The 23217-nt window shown below is 55.3% G+C and overlaps 2 protein-coding genes across 2 annotated transcripts; both read right to left on the minus strand.

Moving 5' to 3' along the window:
• Positions 1-729: 729 nt before the first annotated feature.
• TRIREDRAFT_4748 (uncharacterized protein) lies at positions 730-2783 on the minus strand (the record flags this gene model as incomplete). Its single annotated transcript, XM_006966863.1, has 3 exons — positions 730-1198; positions 1341-2315; positions 2389-2783. The coding sequence occupies 3 exons, from the start codon at positions 2781-2783 to the stop codon at positions 730-732; spliced, it is 1839 nt and encodes a 612-aa protein (XP_006966925.1).
• Positions 2784-14699: 11916 nt separating this feature from the next.
• Positions 14700-16988, minus strand: TRIREDRAFT_109264 (uncharacterized protein; the record flags this gene model as incomplete). The annotated part of the gene is made up of 7 exons (XM_006967014.1): positions 14700-14766; positions 14826-14947; positions 15225-15478; positions 15525-15740; positions 16021-16107; positions 16489-16588; positions 16926-16988. 7 exons carry the CDS (start codon positions 16986-16988, stop codon positions 14700-14702), a joined length of 909 nt encoding a protein of 302 aa, XP_006967076.1.
• Positions 16989-23217: the final 6229 nt, after the last annotated feature.

Raw genomic sequence — 23217 nt, forward strand, 5'->3', positions numbered from 1 at the left:
CTTTGCTCCAATCGTCCAATGGCGTCGTCGGCTCAATCTCCTCCTGCTGCTTGACATCTCTGATGAGGCCGGCATCAAAAGAATCTCCCGCCATGGTGCTCTCCATAGGCACACAAGCCATGTCCTGCGGCTTTGATATTCTCCTTCTGAATCACTCTGCCCTTCCATCAGTGACCCCGACCCCGTGTGTCCAACTGTGGCGACGTGCGTATTCGGCAGACAGCAATTCTGTTGCTGTAGGTGCTCGCCTGTGCAGGCTCCGTTGCGCAACCTGGAAAGGCCACCGCACTCCAGAGCCTTGCTCGTTATGGAGACTGCAAGATGACTGCGTGCTCAGGGAGTTTTGGCTGTTTTTTCCCATATTTGAAACCCAAAGGCCCAATCAAGTCAAGATTCGTAAAGTCGTTATCAAGAGGAGAGAAAATGAAAGAAACCTCGGCCAATGCGAAGAATATTTATTTTTGATCTGTCAATGCAATGCTGAGCTCCACTATGTCGCCTTCCGGAGCGGGTATTCCTTTTTGTGTGTCGTTTCCTTCTCTCAAGGAAGCAGACTGAAGTACAGAAGAAAAAAAAAAAAAACACCATCAATGCTATGCCGTCTTCTCGCGCTGAACTGTGGAAGAGCTTTGTGAGTGCGAACCTTCCCTTGGTTATAAAAAAATAAATGGAAAAATGGAAGAATGTAACAGTCGTCATTGGTCATCCATCGTCGAAGTCCGGAATGCTTCACCTCGGAGAAGGGTCTTCCTCCATCAGGCAGGCATTCTCCAGCATATTCGTCCACTTGCCGCTGGTGCCTGCGTGACTGTGCTTGAGATGCTGCCGGAAATGGTCGGCCCTGTAGAACTTCTTAGACGAGTTGCACTCCCTAAACTTGTGCACCTCCTGAAGGTGTCGGATCCGCTCCTCCCAGTCGAATTCGGTAGCGTGCCTTGTCTGAATGCCGCCATGGACAGGGCCCGGCTTCGGCCCATGTCCGGATCGAGGGAACTCTTCCCCGCAGTAACCACACGCGTCGGCCTCGCCGGGATGCGCTGTCGATTCGTGGAACGCCCGACTGTAGCCCGAGAGCGCGGAGCACGACCACGAGTGACGCCGCACATGGAGAGAGTTCTGGTGACGCTCGGCCTCGTTCTTGTTCTTGAAGCGGTTGCCGCAAAAGCTGCACTCATACTGCTTCTCGGCTTCGTGAGCACTAGAGGAGGGGGCAAGGTAAGTCAGCGCATCGGAATGGAGATGACAAGCCACGTATACAAATAGAACAATGCCCAACCCCGATATAAAATCGGGGCATAATGTAAAGATAGAAACAGCTTAGTGTATGGGTTTCAACTTACCTCAGCTCTTCCGCCGTCTCGAACTTCTTGGGCTTCTTGGGGCAGCATTCGCACATGTAGAATCCCTGAAACTTGCCGCCGGACTTCTGCATCTCCGGGAGCTTCCGCGGACTGGCGCCAGACGCGGTTCGCGCGTGCATGGACGCCCTGTTGGCGACTGCCGTCTTGGGGCTTGGGTTCAAGGATGCGGGCGTGTTGTAAGGCGAGGTGCATGAAGTGGGAGAGAGGGCGCCCGGGGAGATGCCGCCTGGGGAGCGGTGGCCATATGAGCTGGAGGTGGTGTTGGGGGGGATGGTGATGGAAGACATGAAGAAGCTGGGTCGTGCAGAGGCGCCGCTCAGGAGGGACGTCGCCGGGGGAGGGCCCGTCGCCAGACGAGGCGTGGGAGAGCCGCGGGCTGCGCCTTGGCCAGGCATCATGTGGAGGCCAAGATCGTCCGAGGCTGGGCTGGCGGCCCGGCGCTTCTGTCCCGCACCCGCGTATGCATCCTCGATGTGAAGTCTCTTGAGCGACGACGTCTCTTCAATCTCCATGTCGTCAGCGAAGCTTCCCTGGGTGGAAGTGGCATCGTCGCTGTTGTTCCGCCGCGATCTGCCTCGGGGTGACCGATCTGGTTCTGAGCTGTCGTAGGGGGAGCGGTGATCAATTGGAGATCGGTGGAAGGGCGTTGAGAGGGGGGACACGGCAGAGAAGGTGGGCGAGTCTCGAGGTTGTGTTTCAAAAGGCGCGCGGCTGTGGATGGGAAGTTGGATGGGGATGTTGTTGAAGCTGGGGGCAAATCTGCCCTCGTTCTGGAGTCCTTGCGAAAGACTGCTGACGGGACCGCCGAGAAGAGATCGCGGAGGCGACCTGTCCAGCGTTCGAATGGGCGTTAGCATCTTCTTCATGCTGTCGCCGTGAAGCTCGGCCGCCGACTGGAACTGGAACTTGTTGTGGTGAAGGCCGAACGGCTCGCTGGAGAGGGAATCGCGGGACCTGCCAAGTCGCAGCAATGTTAGCATCCATAGTCACTCTGCGCAAGTTTGCCCGCAGACAATCAGCTTCCCACCTCTCTGTCGAAGCGTAGCTCGCATAGCCCTCGTCGCTGTTGATGCTTCCAGTTTCCCTCCTTCTGTAGCTAGATCGTTCATCCAAAAGGGCAGGGCTCATGCTGCCATAGCCGCTCGCAAAGGATGAGCGGCTGGCAAAGGATGAGCCGCGGGAGAAGTCCCTCTTGTCCTTCACTTCGTCCCGATACTGGGTGGGAGCCTCGCCGAAAGGAAGATGCCGTGGGGGGGGCAGAGGAGGTGGTACATCGTCTCGCATATCCATGCCCGGAATGGCCATTGCTGGACTTCTTGAGAAGGGAATGCCTTGGTCTCTGTATCGATTGGCACCGGATCCGGGCACGATGATGCTTGGGAGGGAAGGGGGCGCCTCTCTGTACTGCGGAGGAAAGGCCATTGTTGCGATGTGACGTGGGAGAGGAACAGGCTTTTGAAGTTCGAGGAAGACAAGGTCGAGGAGAAGAGAGAGCAAAGGCCGAGGCGGGCCTTTGGCGTGGAGTATGTGAGCAGCTCTTGTTTGCCGTTACACGCCCATTCGAGTCATGGAAACGGATTGAGAGCTGATGGGAGTCGATGCGCCAGTGGAAAAGGCGAATCCGCTGCTTCAGCCGCGGCAACGGAGACGAGTCGTACGTGTCGCGTAGGCGAAGCAGGGGAGATGTGCGTAGGTGGCAATGGGTCCGGGTCCGGAGTGCCTTGTTGCGTTATCCAGGTCCAGCTTCTTGGTAGCCGCAACGATGCTCCGGGGCAGTGCGTATGTAGGTGTGGTTTGGGTTGGTAGCTGGACGGGGGCAGCAGATGGGGTAAAGAAGGCGACCAGAAAAGAGGCAAAGGTGTAGAAGACGAATGGGATTGGAGAACGAGGATTGGAAGAATGCTACACGAAGCCGCTAGAGGCAAGTCGAAGGGACCAAAGACATGGGATGCCCTCGAATTATAACAAGTGGGAGGTTAGGACGACTTTTAATGTAGGGGCAAGAGGCGGGAGACCAGAAGAGAAATATCGAGCTTGGTCTCCGCTGCGCTGCTCGGCCCAGCGATAAACAGCAGCAGAGAGACAGACAGACAAAAAGTGAGATGGGCCGCGAGGGGGTGAGAATAGAACATAGAGAGCACAGTCCAGGGGGGGTGTAGATAGGCAGCCAGCATGAGATGGCCTCCAACAAGTGCCAATCCTGCTAGTGCGCGGGTGGTCGTTTGGGCAGAGGAACCAGGGACTTGGTTGGACGAGGGGCGCCGTGCGTTGGAGCAGCCATGTTTGTTTCTTGTGTCCAAAAGTAGCCCATCTTTTTCTGCTTCCCTCCGCCTTCCCTATCAATCACGTTGTCTGCTCCCGCTCCCCCCCCCCCCGTGCCGCCACAACCAAGGCGATGAGACGACGGCGATGACGACGGCAGCGCAAGGGCACACCGACGGCCTTCGACGACTGCAATGATAATGTAGGTATTACTCATGCTGCTCGAGAGGTATTCCCGGGAAAAGGGCGACGGTACAACAGCCCTATTGGAGCAGAGCGGAGTAATCCAAGGGAGGGGGAGGGGCGTCTCCATGCTTCCGTTCCCTTGAGGACTTGCGAAGCGCACCAGCAAACAGGGGCCAAGAGACTACGCCGAAGTGCCTAGTTGTAGAAGCAGAAGCAGAAGCCGAGCGAAGTGCGTTCCCAGAGGATCGGTTGAGTTGAGAGGTGCGTTAGGCTTGGACTGCCAGTCCCCCTCCCCCTTCTCTGTCCCCACGGCTACCCAGTCGATAATGCCTGTGTGCGTAAAGTACATTGAGGTACAAGGCCAGCAACGGTCCTCGGGTGCGGCTGCTCTAGCACCGTCGTGCATTACACGCCAAGTACAAAGCAGAACGGGATGCGCGTGGGCAGCCCTGTCGTAGTGCCCTACGTACGGTCCTTTGACCTGGGGGGGGGCAGACGGACGGTCGAGAAAGGGGGGGTGTGGTGTGTTCATCGCCGGGCTGTAGGGCAAGCACTGACGCCGTCTGGAGGATGGTGAGAGAGGCCAGAGCAACACCCCAGCGGCCAGGAGGGGGCGTGCAGAATGCGGGCAGGGACCGGTAGGGTTAAGCACGGTGGTGTGCATGTATGCAAGGCCATTGATCCCACGAGTGGAGCGCCTCTTTTTAGGCTGGGCTGTCTTTCCCAGGGCTGGACGAGGGACAAGGGGAAGAGGGGGCGTCTGGCTTCAGCGAGGCGTGCTGGTCCAAGGACGGCGCTGAACAATTAGAGGTAGCCAGGCAACATCCATCTCAGTCGATGTGAGCTGCTGTGGCCGTGTGCTGGCAGTGATGATGATGGTAACGATGATGATGATGACGATGCTGGGTGCTGGTGCTGGCCGGTAGAGACTAGGTAGCCATAGTAGTAGTATATACTACTGCCATTGCTAAATCTGATAATGCCGGACGCTGGACATTGACGGCCTGCTTCAGCCCGCTCCACCTTGTCCGGCATTCACCCAACATACTACCGTACTTGCGTGCCCATCTTCGCTCTCCCTAGTCCAGTCTCTCCTGTTCCGTATCAGCGATAGCATGCCACCAGGTGCTCCATGGAAGCGGAGCGAGGGCAAGCTCACCTATAGGGCTTTGGAAGCCGTAGGCAATTGTTTCCCAGGACCCTGGCAATGGATGCGGCAGAAAGGAAGAGCAACAGCCCCAGTGTCGTCCAACCTGCGCTCCCTCCGTCCCAGTGATACTTCGCACCAGCATCGCTACTCCGTACGTGCATGCCAAAGTACCTAGGTTGCATCTAGGGGGCGACTCGGAGGTAGAAGACTGGCCCAGTGGTAGCACTCCAGAGCCGAAACGAACAAAGACCGTATACCTCCGGCTAGTAGGAGAAAGAGGAGAGGGGAGGGGTGTAGGGCTCTATTGTGGCAGCCCTGCGTGCAACTGGTGGTTGCAGAGCAATCTGCAGTAGGGGCTTGATGTCTCTCTCTGTGTATGGAGTGCGACGCACACACGCCCAGTCCATGCGCTTCTGTCTCGTCATGGCCGTAGACACAGAGCTTTGATGCGCAAAGCTCGGCGGCATCGCCCTGGAGTTTGGCGTCCTTGCCTGCGCAATGGAACACGGACTGTTGAGGCAATGTCACCGAAAGTGAATGGCAGGTAATGTTTCAGGCGTGTCCTGGACAAGTCTAATTACGGGCGATGCTCGAGGGATTTGATACAGGCCAGCATCCAGCCTCCAGCATTGCGACCATCTCTTGCGTCCACAACGGCCCTCGTCGGCGAACAAGCCAGGCATCGGACTAGTCTGCGCTGCGGAACGACCGTTGCTTTTGTGAACTCAATCGGCGGCGTTGACTTGGGGAGCGCCATCCAGGAGACGCGGCAAAGAGACGGTATGAGATGAGTTGTGCTATGGAGGTGAACTGGAGCCTTGTGATGTGCGGGCAAGGCGGACAATAGCCCGAGGTTGAATGACGATTGGGCTCTACAAGTGAAGTGCTAGGAGGTACTCCATGGGCGATTTCATGCTACCGACTCCCACGGCGACCTCTGGTATTCTCAACTCGATATAGCTACAATAAGTATCGCTGGTTACAAGTATTCGCGACCTCGAAGACTCTTGGCAAGTCCAAGTTGCAGTGGTAAACGCCAGCGATAAGGCGGTACCTCAATGGTACCCGCGATGGCACCTCGAGGCGGGAAGGAGCAGCCACGGCCAGATTGTACCGCCCAACACCGCCTTCTACCTTTATTCAGATGATCCTCGATCAACAATCAACCCAGCCTCAGTTGGTCTCTCTGAATGCAAACGTCACCAACCGCCAGCATCTCGACCAACCGCGAAATGTGCCTTGGTTGCACTTCGTCTGGTCTCGGGTAGGCCTCGACATGCAGCATCTCCGACCGGAGGATGGCGGCGTTGTGCTAACGCGTGCTGCTCCGGCAGACAGGTCAGCTAACCCCGATTTGCCTTGCGTCGAGAGCAGGTTGACGGCCAGACGTTCAGCCTCTCAGGTCCGACCGAGCTCCCCGCCTGCAATTTCCGTGGACAGATGACCCGGCTGCTCGAGCTGTGGCTTGCCAGACGTGTCGACAGATTCCGCGGTCGGTCACCCAGATGCCAGCATGCGTGCGAGCTTGCGTTGCCGGCATGGGGTCCTCGACCTGTCAGGGCCTCTCGACGTTCAGCTGGGCGGAGCCGTCGAGACCCAATGAGTCGTGTCCGCAGCAAGATTCACGCAACAATTCCGCTTCCTGCCATGGCGTCTGCGCCCTACCGGTCCGCCTACACACGCACGACTTGTTCTCCCTGGAGGGCTGAATCGCCCCAGCGCTAGCCTCGAGCTCAGCTCGCGCTGCTGACTTAGCATGCCCCTCCCCTTGCCCATGCACCGAGCATCCAGCAACAAGTGCGGCGCTCCGTGCTTCTTGTACGTCCAGCCAGCAGTTCCGTGGGAGCAGCCTTAGCTCATGTGTTCCGTGTGTGAGGCAGGCCGCTAGGCCCATCTGAGGGAATCTGGCTGATCAGCATGTGGGTTTCGGCCGCCCGTCCAGTCGCCGGATCCGACCCACGACACAAGAAACAGCGACCTTTGCTTGCAAATTCGCAGAGTGATGATACATACGATCAGCCTCGACTTTGCCCGACTCCCCTCGACCACGACGCCGCCTAGCCCTGCAATGGCCCTGTTCACCCCTCCTCACATGAGCCGTTCTGCAAGGCCACTACCTAGGACTCTGCTCCCCATATGAGATCTGATATGCAGCCAGCGGTCGATTCTGCCCCGCAACTCAAGGAGACAACGACCCGTGCCTCTGCCGCAAAGCAATGTCGACGTGGGCATCAACGAAGCGTTCAGTACCTGACACTTGAATAGTCTGTTATTGTCCCAGTGCGCCACCGGCTCCCTTCCTCAGCCCCAATTTCGTGACCAGGGGATTGACCGGCGCTTCAACGACTGGCCAAGCTGCAACCGATATTCCAACCCCCTATAACAATGGCTTGGCCTTGCTTGCTCCTTCGCTGCGCTGGCCTTCGTCAAACAGGCAGTTAGTCCCTGGCATGTGCCAGCGGAATTGCGTCTTCTTGGCAATGTGCGCAGTGACAGGTAGCGTCACGTGATGGCTCTGCAAAACCACTGCGCCAATGATCCCAGCTCCCAGCATGTGCTTAGCAATGTCAGCCCCAAGCCACATCCATGGAGTCTCCAGTCGTCAAACTTCGTCTACGGCTGCTCTGACATTAGCCATCAGCCAGGCTTCAGGGTTTCTTTCTCCTTTTTGCCAGCCGAGCAGTGGTCTCGTTTAGGCATGGCGCTCGTTGTCCCATGAGTTTGCCCTTTCGGAGCCGATGGCATTTCCGTGCCAGCACACGCAGGGCAAGCTGGATTTCTCGACCAGCACGATGAGCTCCAGCAAGGGTTATTCAAGATGCTGACCGGGAAGCTTGAGCACCCGCTAGTTGACTTTGCAACAGACACTAACCCATTCAGCATACGCGGTACATGACATCGGTAATTGAGGGCATTCCACAGTCATCGCAGTCATGCCGCCGCCGTGCGCTGTGTGGGAAAGGCATTCTCGAGAGAAATGGTCACCGCTGGCACAGAGTAGGGCGACATGAATCGAAGGGCAGCTGGCTCCCGCGGCCAGTGAATCAATCATAAGGCTGCCGGATGGGCGCGAGGCGAACAGGCACGGCACACTGTATGGGCAGATGCAGTCCGACATCAAGGGACGGGCAAGCTGCTCCCTCGGCGCCAAGTGGTGTTATGATACGCAGGTAGTCGTCGGCCGATGCTGGTTATGCTGGGTACAGCATCGCCTTGCCTTGCGATACGGCAACAGTGCAAGCTCTGCGCTCCGTGGTGATGCGCTATTCGATTCTCAGCCTTATGGGGACCCAGCAGGGCCAGGTTCTCAATTCCGCGTTTGACCACCGCGGCTTTGAATCGCCATATTCGTCAAGAGGATGGAAAGGTGGGCCGAACTTTGTCAGGCATGTCGCTTCCCCGCCAAAACAGGGCTTGACAAGCAGCGGACGTGACTTCTGCATTTGGTATCAAAGCTCGATGTCATGGTGTTGCAGAGCGAAATGAAGTCACCGTCAGTGACTGTCTGCCGCCGGGGCGAAGATGCAAGAGGAGGGGCGTGTCAGGTTGAAACCCGTCGTTGCCAGAGGGTGGAAGCACAAGGCACGCCCCGGAGATCTGTCTGTAGTCGCAGCCAAGTATCCATCCCTCGCTGCCAGCGAGCCTACGTTAGCGGCCTGAATTTCCGGCGATTTCGCTCCATCGCCTGCATGAGTCGGGGCACCCAGGTCGAGGGAAAAGGGGTGACGGATTCTTCCGCTCTCACTTCTCGTATGTACAGCTACGTTATGTACATACAAAACCTGTTCGACCACGGCAGCGGCCCACTCAACAGCGCCATGTTGTGGATTGGCAGAAGTCTGAAATTTCGAAGGCGGAATCGGTTTCGCAAAGAAAAACCACACACACACAAACTCACACTCGCACCACGCCCTGGTTCCGGGTCAGTGCCTCGTGGTTGGCCAGAGGGTAATACGGTGCTGATGCGGCAGCTAAGCCTCAACAAGCCGTCTCTGTTGGACACCACTCCTAGGCAGCATCACCTTATTGTCGGCTGCTCTTTGCTGGCCGTTCGACGCCCGCTGTAGTGTGCAGGGGCTTCATACCATATCCACGGGCAATCTAAAACAGGATTGCAGCTCACGTCAAAGGCGAAGAAGCATATTTTACCTTTCCGGCAGCTTACACAAGTTGAGGCACACAAGACTGGGCATCAGGGAGACGGCCGAGAAAGCTCGGGAAGCTGCCCTACGGAAGACACGAAGGCAATAAGACGCTCGGCTATTATTGTCACTACGGCCAGGGGCATGGAGAGGACGGCGATGCATGCTCGACATTGGAATTCTCAGCTACTGCAGAATATCATTTCCCATTGTCAAAGCCACCCCACCAGGAGTAGCCCATCTCGAGGGCACGTTTCGGATCCTATCAACAAAGCGGCGTAATGATGCCTACTGAGTCGGCCGAGGTTTCCGGCAAAGTCGCCTGTCTCGAGCTCACATCATCAACCCACGGCGAAAGTCTCCGAGCACCAAAAGAGTTTCTCAACACAAGCGCTTACAAAACACGAGTGGGAACGGGACCCTCCTCTGCGGCGGTGACTGCATCTGTTGCCGGATCTTCCAGAAGCCTGCATTCCCTCCAACTTGGGCGGAGATGGAAAGATTAGCGTGGTATTCGGAGAAGGCTAACCTTGCATCGAGAGAGGGGGTGGTCCGCAAGGCTGAGGTGTCGATATTGATTTAGCATCGCGACTGTCAGGCCAGGCGGTCCGGTACTGCTAATAATACTAGCAATGGCGATTTCCCTCGGCCATCTGTCTCAACATCTCGACACTTCGGGCGAAGGGAGACGGGAGATTTTCCACTGCGGTGGAAGCGTGTGGAGAGAACTTGAGTCAAGCAAAAGGCGATGCATCACATTACCTTCGAGTGTGACCTTGTGAGGAGAGTTCGACAGCCAGATTCAACCCTTCTGGCAAAGATGCAGCTAGGCAAAAGGCTCGTCGAAAGTGGCCATTGCGAACCGGTGTGTCGGGCAATTATGCACTACGCCGTCATTGAAGACACGCAATGCACCGCAAGGCATGGTTGGCAAGGTTTGTTGCTTCTTGCAGCCATGTACATTGCGTACGAAAATGCATACAATCCCTGGAGGCCCGAAGAGTGTGGCGCGAACCATTCGTCTGCGCTTCTCCACTTGCAGAAACGCATTTGCGCCTCCTGTGTCACAGCGTGATCCGTAGGGCTGGAAGTCCGCCAAGGGGGGTTGGCCCCCTCGTCCTGGCAATGGATAAGGATCAACGGACAGCAACGAGCCGGCTTGAGTTGAACATGCCGGACTGTTTCTCTTTGGCCTCAATGCAGGGACCACGTACGGGTTCGCATCTGCGCTGGTGAACGGGTGAACGAGTGAACGCCTCGTCTCTTTGCTCGCACGCCTAGTCAGTGCGTTGCTGATGGAGATCCACGACGCCCGCAGATGATAATCACGGCGGCGGGCTAGTCGGCGTGTCTTACACGAGGAAGCCGAAGATGTCACGACAGAACCATACACTCGAGAAAGAGCATGAGGGCTTGGGAGGTCGCCGACCAGGATGTCGTCAAGGTCCCCGTAGCCTGGTCCACAAAGGCTCAGGAACCAAATTGCTGTCGACCAAGTTCGACGGAGCCCAAGGGGGAAAAACCGGGGCTGCTGGACGACGAGCTCCATCCTCGATGTCAACGTCTACCTCCCATTCGCTTGTTCGTATGCATGTACGGACCGAAGACAAGCCAAAGGAGGGTCCCGAGGCTCCGACGACCGAATCGAAAGCCGTTGCCACTTGGATGCGCGCCGTCCCAACTGCCGGCGCCGCGAGGAAAGGGCTTACAGACACCACTAATTCATTCGGAAACACCTGCAAAGTCCTACTCCCACCACGAACCAAGTTGGCGGATAGGAAGCTTGCAAGCTCTTTGGAAGCTTATGGGAGCAAATCTCAAAGACGCCGCAGCACGTTGATCTTGGATCGATAGGGCAGGCCATGCGCGCGGCAACGTTAGAAGGCCCATGTGCTCGCCACGAGAACAGCCCGAGGGCAGCCTTAGTGATGAGGTCAGCAGCGGCACGATAGCTGCTGCAAACACACATAACACACATACATCACCTGTATCCAGGACTTGATTCCGAGGCGTGGGCCAAGGACAATGCACGAATTCCTCCTTGGACAAGATCAATATGAGAGCAGCACTCGTGATGTCTTCGAACAGTCGAGACGACACCACTGCCCAATGACGAATGGTCCAGCTATCCGCTTACTGGGGACTACAAGTAGGTACATCCCCCTTCGCATCCACGACAACACGCAGCAGGCAACGAGCTGTTTACAACTACTACTACATATTACAAACGGGACCGTATTTGCACTTGCAGTGGCCATATAGCCGGCGGAAAAGGGATGACAGCATGGCCCGGTTATCTTGCAAATTTCAGTAGATGGCCTAGGCGCCATGTGGTCTAGCAGGCAGCGCTAGAAGCATTCTAGACGGCGGTCTGACAAGATGCTCCCAAGGACTGGACAGCTAAGCCAACACGGGCAACCTGGGAGAAGCATGGGCATGGGTACGAAGACGAGATGGGAGGGAAGGGTGGGCAGAAGGGTAACAATGCCGATATGAAGTTTGGGGTTCCCCACATGCCATGGATCGCTCGCGCCGCGAGAATGCTGGCGAGCTGACCCCAAAGGAGAAGGGGGTTGGCCCCAAAGGTTTTTTTCCCATGGACCCGTTACTAATAAGGCTTCAGGTGGGCGGCGGAAGGGAGAGATGCAGGGATGGATGATGCACTTTGGCTGAAGCAAAAAAAGAGTGGCAAGCCCCAAGCGGTCCGGGATAAGCGGGGGCGACGGGACGGAGAGTGCATCTCCAAGCGTGCCTCTGCTCCGATCGCTTAGCCGTGGCCTGTTGCAGATATATGCAGAGTCCCAGGGCATTGGAGCGCGTGCTGGTGCAAATCAACTGGAGATGCAACGCTGGGCCGTGTCTGATTCCTTTGATGCGGAAGATCGCCTTGCTCTATGTGCTGCATGCGAGATGGGAACACCCCTGAAGATCTCGTCTCGTGCGGTCTGCTGCCTTATATCATGTCGGTCCTACTGCGGGCGGGCGAAACGGCTTGAGACACGACGACGGCAATCGACGCGGCTGTCAGATATGATGGCATAACGTGTACTTGTTGGGCAGAGTATTCGCACGCCGTCCGTCGGCCCACGGTCGTACCACTGGTGAACCACCACGACTGCATACGCTCTGTTGGGTGACTGCTTTGGGCGGCGAGTGTGGACGCGTCCAGGCGCCGAACCAGGGATGACCATTTCGGTGAGAAGAACGAATGGTCAGACTACAGTACGCGTGCCTTTATTCACGGCAATTTTGTTGGAGAAATGAGATTGGCTGAGGCAGCGCATCTTCCTGGCGATGGCCCTTCCAGCAGTATTCTCGTATATTGACAAGGCTCCCAGCTGAGGGCGGAAGGAGAGGTAGGTCTATCTGCCATGTGTCCGCGGGATATTAGTCAATTTCCGAGATCAACCACGCCTTGGAGCCCATGGCTTTGTGGGTATTTGATGATGCATTACAATAGGCAAACGGCTTGTCGGATTGCTTGGTACGAGGATTAGTAGTGTCTCGACGACCTCAGAGGCGTGCGTGGCTTAGAGCCGTTGCGTGGCGGACTAGTGAGTTTCTGGGAGGCTGCCCTGGTTGCGTCGCAATCAAGCAATCAAAATCGCCTTTGCTCCGAGATGAGCTGTATCGGCAGGGCTGAACAAGGCATCATTGATGACACGCTGGGCCGGGAGGAAGCATTTGCCACGGCGGCAGAGCTTGACTCGCAGCAACACGGGAAGCGGACAAAGTTGCTTCGATAGCCCAACAGGCTACTCATCCCTGGGCTATCTGTTTCCTATTACTGGCTGCCTGTGTGTGTGTGTGTGTGTGAGTGTGCGGTCAGGCTGGCTTGGGGATGTGATTTGCGTTACGGCAGAGCAGACGGCAGTCAACGACTGGCTGGCGGAGGAAGAGGCCCAAACCAGCATGAGCAGCATGCCCCAACGGGCATAACGTGGGCGGACTGTCCCAGAGTTGCCGCCATCGCGCTGACTAGCACAAGCCGAGCTGAAGGTTGGAAATCTCGAGATTGACGCAGAATATTGGCCGATTATGCGCGCGCACTACGGAACAAACCCCATGCGGCGCACACAACTATCGACAAGGAGGAAGGCAGTCGGCCGCATGTGAGGTTTAACACCCGCACGCACGCACACGTGAACGTAACAAAGGGGGGAGTGAAGGCCAACGTTCAGCTGGGCGTTTTGGCAGGGTGAGAGGATGGACATTGGCGCAGGAGATGCCGGTCATGTGGTCACTTGCGTCGCCCATTCATGGGTCAATCATCTTCTCTCTCTCCCCTTTCCTCCTCTCCCTTTCTCCCTGATTGACCTTGTTTGGCGGCTCGTTGTTCGATCTTGTCCCAAAACAATCCCAATAGTCCAGCTGGCTCGACACTAAGCATCATTGCCGAGAGACAGGCGCGGGGCACCAGAGCCGAGATATGCGGACAGAAGAGATTGAGGAAGCCTCGGGACCGAGGTGAGGGACGCAGCTTGTTGTTGATAGGTCACTTCACCCAACAGCTTCCCTGACCTCAGGCCCCTCCAACGACCACAGGCCCAGCCGGATGGAGGGGCAGAATCTTTCTGCTTGCCCCTCGCGATAGGTTGTGCTGTGAGGATCTGGTCCAGTCCTTGACCCAAATGAGTTAAGGCAGCCCTGCTGTAGGGCTCTGGCTGCTGAAGACCTCTGAGCTCGAGCCTTCAGAGTGCGGAGGACAAGTACTACTGACACCCGGAGCTTAGCTCCTATCCTATCCTACCTTACCTTCCTTTGCAGACAAAGCCTCTCATGCTAGGCAACATAGGCAGCATCTGTGCCCCCCCCTGCTTACTCGAGCTGGGACGGGCAGCTTGTTCATTGTTCCCTCCCATTGGACCTTGGGGCGTGCGTGAGGGACAAGCAAGACTGGCCCGGCATGATTGGCTAACGGTAGCCGCACCAACTCATCCCCAACGCTAGGACCAGGGCTGTACAGGGAGGGGGACCGTTGTCGCCCAATCAATTGCTGGTTTTGTCTCGCCTTCACGTCTTCTTGTCTCCCTTTCTAGCTGGCTGGGGGGCAGCGGCCACAGGGCTGAAAGGAGCGGTCCTCTCACTAAGGCATGTTGCTGAAGAATGTCACCTTCTCGGCATCTCGTAAATGCGTACCGGTCTGGACAGCTTGATTATTGTTATGGAACGACTGCGATATGCTCAGCCTTGTTCTGTTTGATTCCCTGGCTGCTTTGCTTTCATGACCGGGCCAAGCGGGGCTATGGGCATGAGATACGCAGAAGCTGAGGGATCTGAAGTCTAATTCGATGCTAGCATTCGCTGTCCCTGTGCTCGTTTGTACAGACTGCCAACCAACGATGGCTTTGACTGGCGGAGATCCGATCAGTGTCAGCAATTAGTTTCGCTGTGCCTTTGACTATTGCTTCATTGCTTTTGCTGTCTTGCGCTGATAAGTGGCCTCTGGAGTCGTCTCCCCTGGCTTCTTGACTTATTCAGCAGCATGGGTTTGAGCTACACGCCCCCCTCTCGAGGCGGGTTTTGCTCGGCCGAAGAGAGGCTACGATGCCTCTGCGTTCGGCCGATAACAGCACTTTATAGCCGCCTACATGGTATTCAACCCATGTATGGCGGGATGGTGTCTGCCTTTGATGACTTGATACCATTGATCCAGGCAGGAGCCCTACGCAAAGGGAGCCTAGCCACGACTGAGGTGTGATGCAGCGCACTCGAACTGCTTACCTGAGCACAAGGACGAGGAAGAGGTCAAAGGCGACGAAAGGGTGGGAAGGGGTAGAAGCAAGGCCAAAGACATGGGAAGTCATTGACTGATATGAAGCTGGACTCTGGTCTTCCACTTCCTCCTTTATTCCCGGTGCAAGGGGGCGTGCAGTTTACCACATATGGAACGCCAGACTGGAGCGATGGAAGCTGGGGGTTCTTCCTTCGATCCTTCGAGTACCCGGCACTGTCTCTCCGATGCGGTGGACGAAGGATTCATCCCACCTTTTTTTTTTCTCCCTTGGAGGATCTGCTGCAGAAGCTGGGAAAGCTATACAGATGCGGTATACGTTGCGCCTTGGGCGGAAAAAAAGTGCGGATAGAGCGCGTGATATATATTTCAGGTGGGACACTAAGTACGATGTCGATGGTTGGTCTGGCACTCCGCGATGCCTTTTCGTGATCCCTCCTTAACGAGACGTTCTCACTACTGCTGCTGATGTACTTCAGTGATGCCGGTGTGACAGCTGGAGCATGAAGAGCCTCAGTCAAACAGCGATCACGTGTAAGTTTGGGATCGTTCATCATGCTCCCATCTTCTAGATGCTGCAGGCGGTATGACCTAGTCGAAGGACTTTGCTTTGCCTCCCATCGTCTTCGTTTAGCCAGTGTGGCTTAAAAGGTTCCTTACGTGGGGGAACAAAAGATGTAGGTACGTACAGTCTCGTACGAGTAGGTACGGACGGGTCTGCAGGAGACGAAGGATTTCGGCGCCGAGAGCGAGGATGACACGGCCAGTGCGGGAGACGACGAGGTCAGTCAGAAAGGAGTGGATTCCTTCATCGAAATGACTGCGCTGGATCGAGATACGGTCGTGTAATAATCTGTGATAGCTTGGGGGTTCACTTTTTGCAATTCCAAATTTCTTGATGAGGACTACGGGTAGTTGGTGATGGTATAACATGGAGGAGGTAAAGCTTTGCTCTAATTGCTCATGCCTTTGTCATCTCGGGATGTCTCTTTGTCACCCTAAACGGCCCGGATGTCTGGCAGCCTATCTCGTAGTCTAAAGCAGTAGATGCCTGCCGGAGCCAGTTGTTGATGTCACAAAAGGTGGTGCTGTAGGGAAAAGGCTGCAGGAAGGGAAGATTCCCGACGGTGCGGCGAAACGGGATGCGGCGAAAAGGCCGCAAAGGATTGCTCGTGTTATACATACGTACAGGCTTACGGCGTGGAGTTTCTCCAACTTTCCCCGAGGCGTTGGAAACCTGGAAAGCCGGGATGATGGCGATGGCGGTACGGACTAGCAGTATTTTGGCATTGCTCAGTCGGGATGCCAAAAAGGCGAATTACAAATGATTGACTGAGAAACCGGTTTACTTTTGGCGATGCCCATGGGTCCGGAGATCACGATGGACATTGGGATGGAGGGATGGCATGTAAGAGTCGAGTAAGAGAGCGTATCGTGGTTCTTACTTGTTCTGGATCCCTCTATTGCTTATGCTGATTCAGTCGCGCGTGCCCTGGCTGAGCTCACGATTCAGGCGGCTATGACACACGGGAAGTCGACATCGCAAGCAGGAAGATGAGAAGTTGGAAGAGGAGAATGGAAACGGCTCGTTTCAGCAAGTTTCCATGTACTCGCCGGACGGTGACCGAACCCACTGTACCTTGCAGTACATACCGACGAGCAGGTCTGTATTACCTCTCTGGATATACTTGTAGTATGCATGAACATGGGTCTGCGATGCTATTACTGAATCTGGCACTTCCGCAAACTTGCACTACAGAGGAGTACTTAGACAGGTAGTGACGATAATGCAGGGTAGTCTAGATGGCCGAAGGATGGGGACCGGCCGGACACGGCCTTGGCAGGGAGCTCCGTATGTAGGGCTGTTGTTGGGGCAGAGAGGCCTTGTATGTAGTATGTGGAGTTTTTTTTTGGCGTCTTGAAGTTGTTCGTTGGCAGTAAGACGGTAGGGGTGAGAAAGAGGAGACGGCGATGGGATGCGGTGATGCCTTGGGAGGCGTGTGATTTGCATCATGAGCGAGCTCCCGGTTCTTTGAAGCTGCTTGTTTTTTTTACCAGGGACGGCTTTTTTTTTTTTTTTGCGTGCTTACCTTTGCTTTCCGTAAATGCTTAGATGCAGCGAGCAAGCGATTGATTCCTCTTTCTTGGTACATATTATAACTCCGAACATTTGCTACGGACATGTCATCCCGGAGCTCCAAGAGCCCGCCCCGCTGTGAGATTTCCGCCTGTCTTGGCCGGATTAGGGCACATGCAATGCAATCCTTGGAGTATGGGGTATTGGGTATACGCTCGCTGATGAGCTGTCCTTTTGTTCTCCCCCTGGCATGATCACGACCAGAAAGGCAAGGAAGATGAATGATGATGGAGCGGACGGGACTGGGATAGGCAAGTAAGTGTAAGAAGACATATGCCGGCCTTGGATGTAACGTCGGCAGTGCACCCGCTTTTTGAGTCCGTACTGTACCGTGTCTAGGTAATGAATAGTCATGCTCGAATAGGGACCGAGATGTTAATCTGGAGCCAAGAGTTGCAAAAAGTGGCAATATGGGTCAAGCTGAGACATGTCGTTGCGCGCGTTTACTTCCAAATACCACTGCTGTGAGTTGGCTTTTACTGTGCTGCTGCCCTTACAGAAGGCTGTAGGCTACCAAACAGCGGAACCCTGAGCAGAACGCTTGCAAACGGCTTGTGATTGACTGGCCGGGCTCGTGGCTCGTTTCCCTTTGTTACTACTCCTTCTTTATACTACAAACAGCGGCATTCTCGCTTGACGCTGGTGATTCGAGTTATGATGAATTACACGTCGTCTTTTCAAGGATACTGAGGCTGAATTGATGTTCAAGGGAAGGAAGGGTATGCGGTAGCAGGGCCAGAGGCGACTCGGCCAGTCTTCCCGGCCCGTGCGGTGTGTCCCACCCCCGTATATGGTATTATCCGTACGTAAGGATCGGGGACGGGGATCGTTCGACGACGCCTAACTTGAATTACAAGGCGGCCTCTCAAAGAACCATGTTTTCACAGCAAGCGACCACTCAGGGCCCTGGTTCTCAACTCACATTGGGGTTCAGATTCCTTGAGCTGCTAGTCCCCAAGTAGATACTATCTGCAGAACCATGATAACTAACACACGCCCTCCTCATCCTGGGAGTCAACAGAAAAGCGGGGGGGGGTTCCACAGGGCTTGGGGGGAGGAGCTGCGAGGATGAATCTATGGGCTGAAAACGAAGCCTCTATCGTCAAGCGCCGCAAAGTGGCTAAACGGTTCAAGTCTCTCGAGAGAAACTATTCCCGGTTGTATGTAGATAGGTCCTACGTATACATTCCTAGTTCGCTGCCAAGACCTTAGTACGTGCGCTGGGAGTTGCAAAAACAAAACCAAGAGAAGGCGAAGGATGAAGAAGTGAGAAGAAGAAGGCGTGATGTCCATCCATCCACTCCTTGTTTCTCATATCCCCGGGGGTTACTACCGGGCAAAGGAAATCAAGCAATCCCCATCCGCGTGGCCCACGCACGTGTAACCGGTATTGATGCAGGAGGCGCCAAGGCAGATGGGGGGAGGGCTTTCGGGCGGTCTTGGCCCGGGACCGGCCGTCTGGGAAGGGCGACTTGAGCTGCGCGCCCCGGCCCCCGTATTTGCATCGTGTTTTACGGGGAGGGAAGGGGGGGTCCATAAGGCGTGGTGACGACTCCCAGCTTGTATTTCCGGGTCCACCACGGAGGTAATGACGAGGACAATACGGGAGGTTGAACGACGAAGGTTGACAGAGGCGTATGAATTGCAAATCAATCTTCTTTCCTACGTCCAAACATGGTCTGCATACGCGAGCCGTTGGTCTAAGCTCCGAGAATAAGAGGAACATGATAAATACGATGAAGCACGGAACGGGAGCCGGCATCCGGCGTTCTAGGCAGCCAAGTCGGGGAGTTCTGTCTTGACTCAGAGACGTTGTCCGTGGCGTCCGGGGCTGAACCGCTGGTCTGGCGCCAGGCCAAGAGCTGAAGGTGCTTAGTGCAATAGGTCCAGCTTAGGCCGTCGAATATCCTGTTTCTCCATCACGAATTGCTCCCTTTGGAATATCAAGGGCGATTGTCCAGTGGCACTATTGGGCATGGCTGACGCTGTTGATGCAAGCACTAATGCGACTCTGGACTTGCGGTGCTTGTCTTTGAAGTGGGCATATAGTTCTACATACTATGCGATATGGCTGAATGAGATCGGCCAAGTGACGTTGGTGACATACAACCCAGGAGTTGCAACCACTCAGGGCCATGGAACACCCCCCCTTATTCCTCAGCCCTAGGTCCTCAGTCCTCCTGAGCTCTTACCCTACCCTAAGCAATAAGCCCGGCTTTCTCATGGAACGGGGCCCGGATATTACTCTCACTGGTCAACTGAGCAGGAAACCATTTGACGCACCTAATGGAGTGGTTAAAAAGCCTACAATGCAATTGCCGGTATAAGCAGTGACAGACATTATGAATGATGCCTTGACAACATTTGGCAATGCTTTGATTGGTGTCCTTCGTTGGTTCGCCGCTACAAGGGGGGAATCAAGGCGTCTTTTGCCTGTTCCCACCCTACGGGGTTTTGTCGCGACCTCCTCTTGACCGGGCGTTGCATTGTTGTTTGCCCTGGTGCGAAGTGGCAACGCCGGTTCTTGTTATTTTTAGTCTTGCTCGACGACTATGTACTCTGGAGTATTGATGCAAATCGTACGGAGTTATATCCGGCTACCTACTGATATCAGCTCGTACGAGGACTTGTCTTTCTCAACATGATACCAAGTCACAGGGAGCTTTGCCACCGGTCTAGGGAAGCTTCACTTGTTCAGGGCGACATGGCTCTTCGTCATGGGCGGAGTCCAAGGGACAAGAATCACCATGAATGTACGCGTACTGTACGCAGTTGGAGCCGTAAGCTCTCCATCCTCAAGACTTATACTTTGGACAAGGCATGGAGCACACAGGGCTCGGGAAGCTACTACTAGCTAGTTTGGGGGCCCATGGTAGGGCTGCTTCGGATTACCTCGACATGCCGTCCTTGCAAGGCTGTGGGGGGTGTGCCAGCCTTATCCTCATCATGGGTCATCCGCTGGGGTTCTCAACCTCGTGCCGGAAAGGGGGGGGGGGGGCGTTGACGATAGAAGGGCATGGAGTTTGTGTGCCCTGCGGCTGAGGGCAGCCGGATGGTCGGTATGAGATGGGCTGAAAGGGAGGGGCGTGAGGTTACAATGTGCTGGATAATAATAGTGATGATTCATTCTGCTTGGGGGAGATGAGGGTACGCGGACAGGATCATCGTATGATGACCTTCTCTTACACTGATGAAGCTTGCGAACAAGCCTCATCAAACGCACAGCTCGCTTGGCTGATTTCGTGAGAACGATTGTCGTTCCCTTGTTCGAGGATGGCAAAGGCTCCGGCGCTACGGAGTGCCATCGAGTTGGTTGTCCCAAGGTTTCGAAAGGGGACAAGGCGAAAAAACGGGGGAGGAGGGATGAAAGAGAGCGAGTAGCGCGCATGGCACGGCAAGGGACCATGACGAACGAGACGAACTGGAAATAAGCCAAAGGGAAGAAAAGGCAAAGCCAAAACAAAAAGACATGCTAGCTAAGAAGATGGGGGCTTACAAGAGGTAGCGCCATCGTAGATCGGGATGGCTGAATCTCCAACACCTGATTCGTGAGCTTTACGAGTGGGAAGCGTTGATTCGCAGGATTGTGCTTGGGCTCGGGCTTCCTTCTGCGCTCACCCCCTCCCCCCCCCTTATTTCTGCTCTGGTCTGTTTGTTCGTTCGTTCTCGCTCACTCCTCATTTCTGACCTCCTCATCCATCTGCCACACACGCACACACACCCCCCAGATGGCCTCGCGCTTTCGCGCTCTCGCGGCATCGGGTCCCTTTTTTTAATCGGAGCACTTCTCACGGGAACAAAGTTACTTGGTCGGAGCTTACCCGGGATGCAATCCGCAGAGCACGCGATTCCGAACACTGCTTATTCCCTTGACGTTTGACGATGATTGATAATTGATGATGGATGTTCAAGATGGGTTCTTATCGATGACCAGCTGAGGGAAAGAGGTTTGAGCACTGTAGGGCTAGAGTGCCACTGCGTCCACACTCATCATTGACTCGGAAGACCCCCCATGGTCGTCATCTCTCATGGATATGGAATTGTTACCGCCCTGTCAGCAAGCATTGCTGCATGTCTCAAACTTCGAAGTCTTGGGTCCCCATGTCTGAAAGTAATAGTAAGAATTGCGAGGAAAGGCACAGAATTAACGTTGCAGCAAGAGGAGGGGAAGGGAGGGGGGGAGACAGAACTGTGTAGGGCGAGGGTCTTTGTTCTTGGGGGCTATTGACCGTTACCAGTATGTATGTACTGTACATGTATGCTTGGCATCTTACTGTGCTTGGTTATACTATCACATGGGGTGGTTACTTGTATTATCCCCCCAAGCAGCAAGAAGGCGTGGTTTCTTTCTCTGATACACCAAGAATAAGCCGACGACTTGTATCGGAGAAATCCTCACGCGGTGCGGCCAGCATGAACCGTCCGGTGCATACAGTTCAAGCCAAGCCCAACGTGTCTTATCCCGTCTTCGGACATTACACCCACAACTGCTGCAGCACTCCGCGCCTCGGTCTGGTACTGTAATGTGCGAGTGCCGGGTCGTACAAGCAGGTCAATGTGATGTGTAAAAGCAGAATTTCTGGCACTGCCACCTCCCGGGGCTGTTTCCCGCTGCGTCTCCCACCTGTCCAGCGAAACAACCAACCGGCCGACCAACAGCATCAGGCGCTACGAGCCATCCCGCATGGAGGATGTGTGTGTGCCGCCTCGGAGACTCTACAGAGGCCGATGTCAAGTTGCCTTGCAGCCCTAAGGCTTGTCATCAACGATCCTTCAGGGCAGCAATTTGCGAGGTACGGCTGTCGTCATAGCAGGGCTTGTCACCACCACCTGGAAAGGCCATCATCACCGCACAACCTGATACTACATAGTACTAGCACAACAGGTAGCTGGCTGGTAGTGAGACACATTGTCAGCAAGAGTACTCGTAATACTACGAGCAAGGGCAACAAGTGATAGGTGCAGTAGTAGTAATACGACTGCCCCCTTTTCTTGCTCCTCAACTCCCGGCCCCGAGCAGCACCAGCTACTACAAGACAAGACAAGACAAGACAAGACGAATCTCGAACTGAAGAGAAACAGCAACAGCAACATGGTACTGTACACCCTTTGGAAGGAAAAACAGAGGGCGGGGCAAGCCGCTTCATCTCCACTCCCAGGGCACGCCATGTGCCGCCACCTTCCCGTCCGCTAGGTAGATATGGAGGAACCGGTGCGTGTACGGGCCCCCCTGGGTACCCCGTCGAGGGCAGCGCGCCTTGCAGGTACCTGCTGGCCTCCTCTGGGCTCTGTCTCTGCGGAGTACCGGGTCATCAGGGAGACGAGAGTCATGAAGTTGCCGTGCGTTAGGTAAGCCCGGGAACGCAGATGGCTGGAAGTTTTTTTGGGGGGGCAGAAGCTTCAGCATAGGGCATCTGCGATATTATGTCCGACGCTCTTACAAGCTGAGCTATATAGCGTCTCTATGTTCCATCTTCTTACAAAAGACTCCAGCAGAGCCTTGAGATGCTTGTACAACTTGCTGAACGCCAACGGCAACTGTGCTTATAAGTACTGCTGGTACTGGCACGCGTCCGACTGCGGCATATGCATACAGAGTGGCGTCCCTTCAGCCCAATGAAGCCCCCATGTCTCTGCCATTGCTCCATGTAAGTACAGACAGAAAAGCACTCCTACTGCAGCTTGTGCTGCCTGTATGTAAGAGCATGCCGCGCCTTTGCTTTTTGCTATCGGCACGCCTTCCCGGTCTGGGGTCGGCCGACGGGTTCCCTCCCGTAAGCTACTATCGTTGTACGTGCAGGTACTGAAGCCGGTACTTGAAAGTACTTCGATTCAGGGTGTAAATCACTAGAGTTACGAGTATCTCAGCAGTAGCTCTAATGTAGCAAGCTGTAAGCCGCTGGACGGCTGCCAGACGGGTACGTGGGTAGAGGCCGGTTTCAGGCGGCGATAGGGTCGGTGCTTTGGGTTCGGCCGCACGCACAGCCCAGGCGCATTTCTGGTTGACCCGTTTGTCATTGTGTCTCGCCTGGCCGAGGTACGGAACGAGGCCCTACTCGTTCTTCGGACCGTGAGCAACCTGTAAGGGGGGCGTGTGTGTCTGTCTTGAGTCTCCCGCGAGCGTACGAGTCAAGTTGTTGCTTTTGATACATGTTACCCAACGAGGAAAAAACAATGTGATGCTGCCGAAAGGAAGCCTGGGGAGGTCATTATGCCATGCCTGGACGAAGGGAGACACGCAGAGA

This window comes from Trichoderma reesei (assembly GCF_000167675.1).
Source record: "Trichoderma reesei QM6a unplaced genomic scaffold TRIREscaffold_15, whole genome shotgun sequence".
NCBI classification, from domain to species: Eukaryota; Fungi; Ascomycota; class Sordariomycetes; order Hypocreales; family Hypocreaceae; genus Trichoderma; species Trichoderma reesei.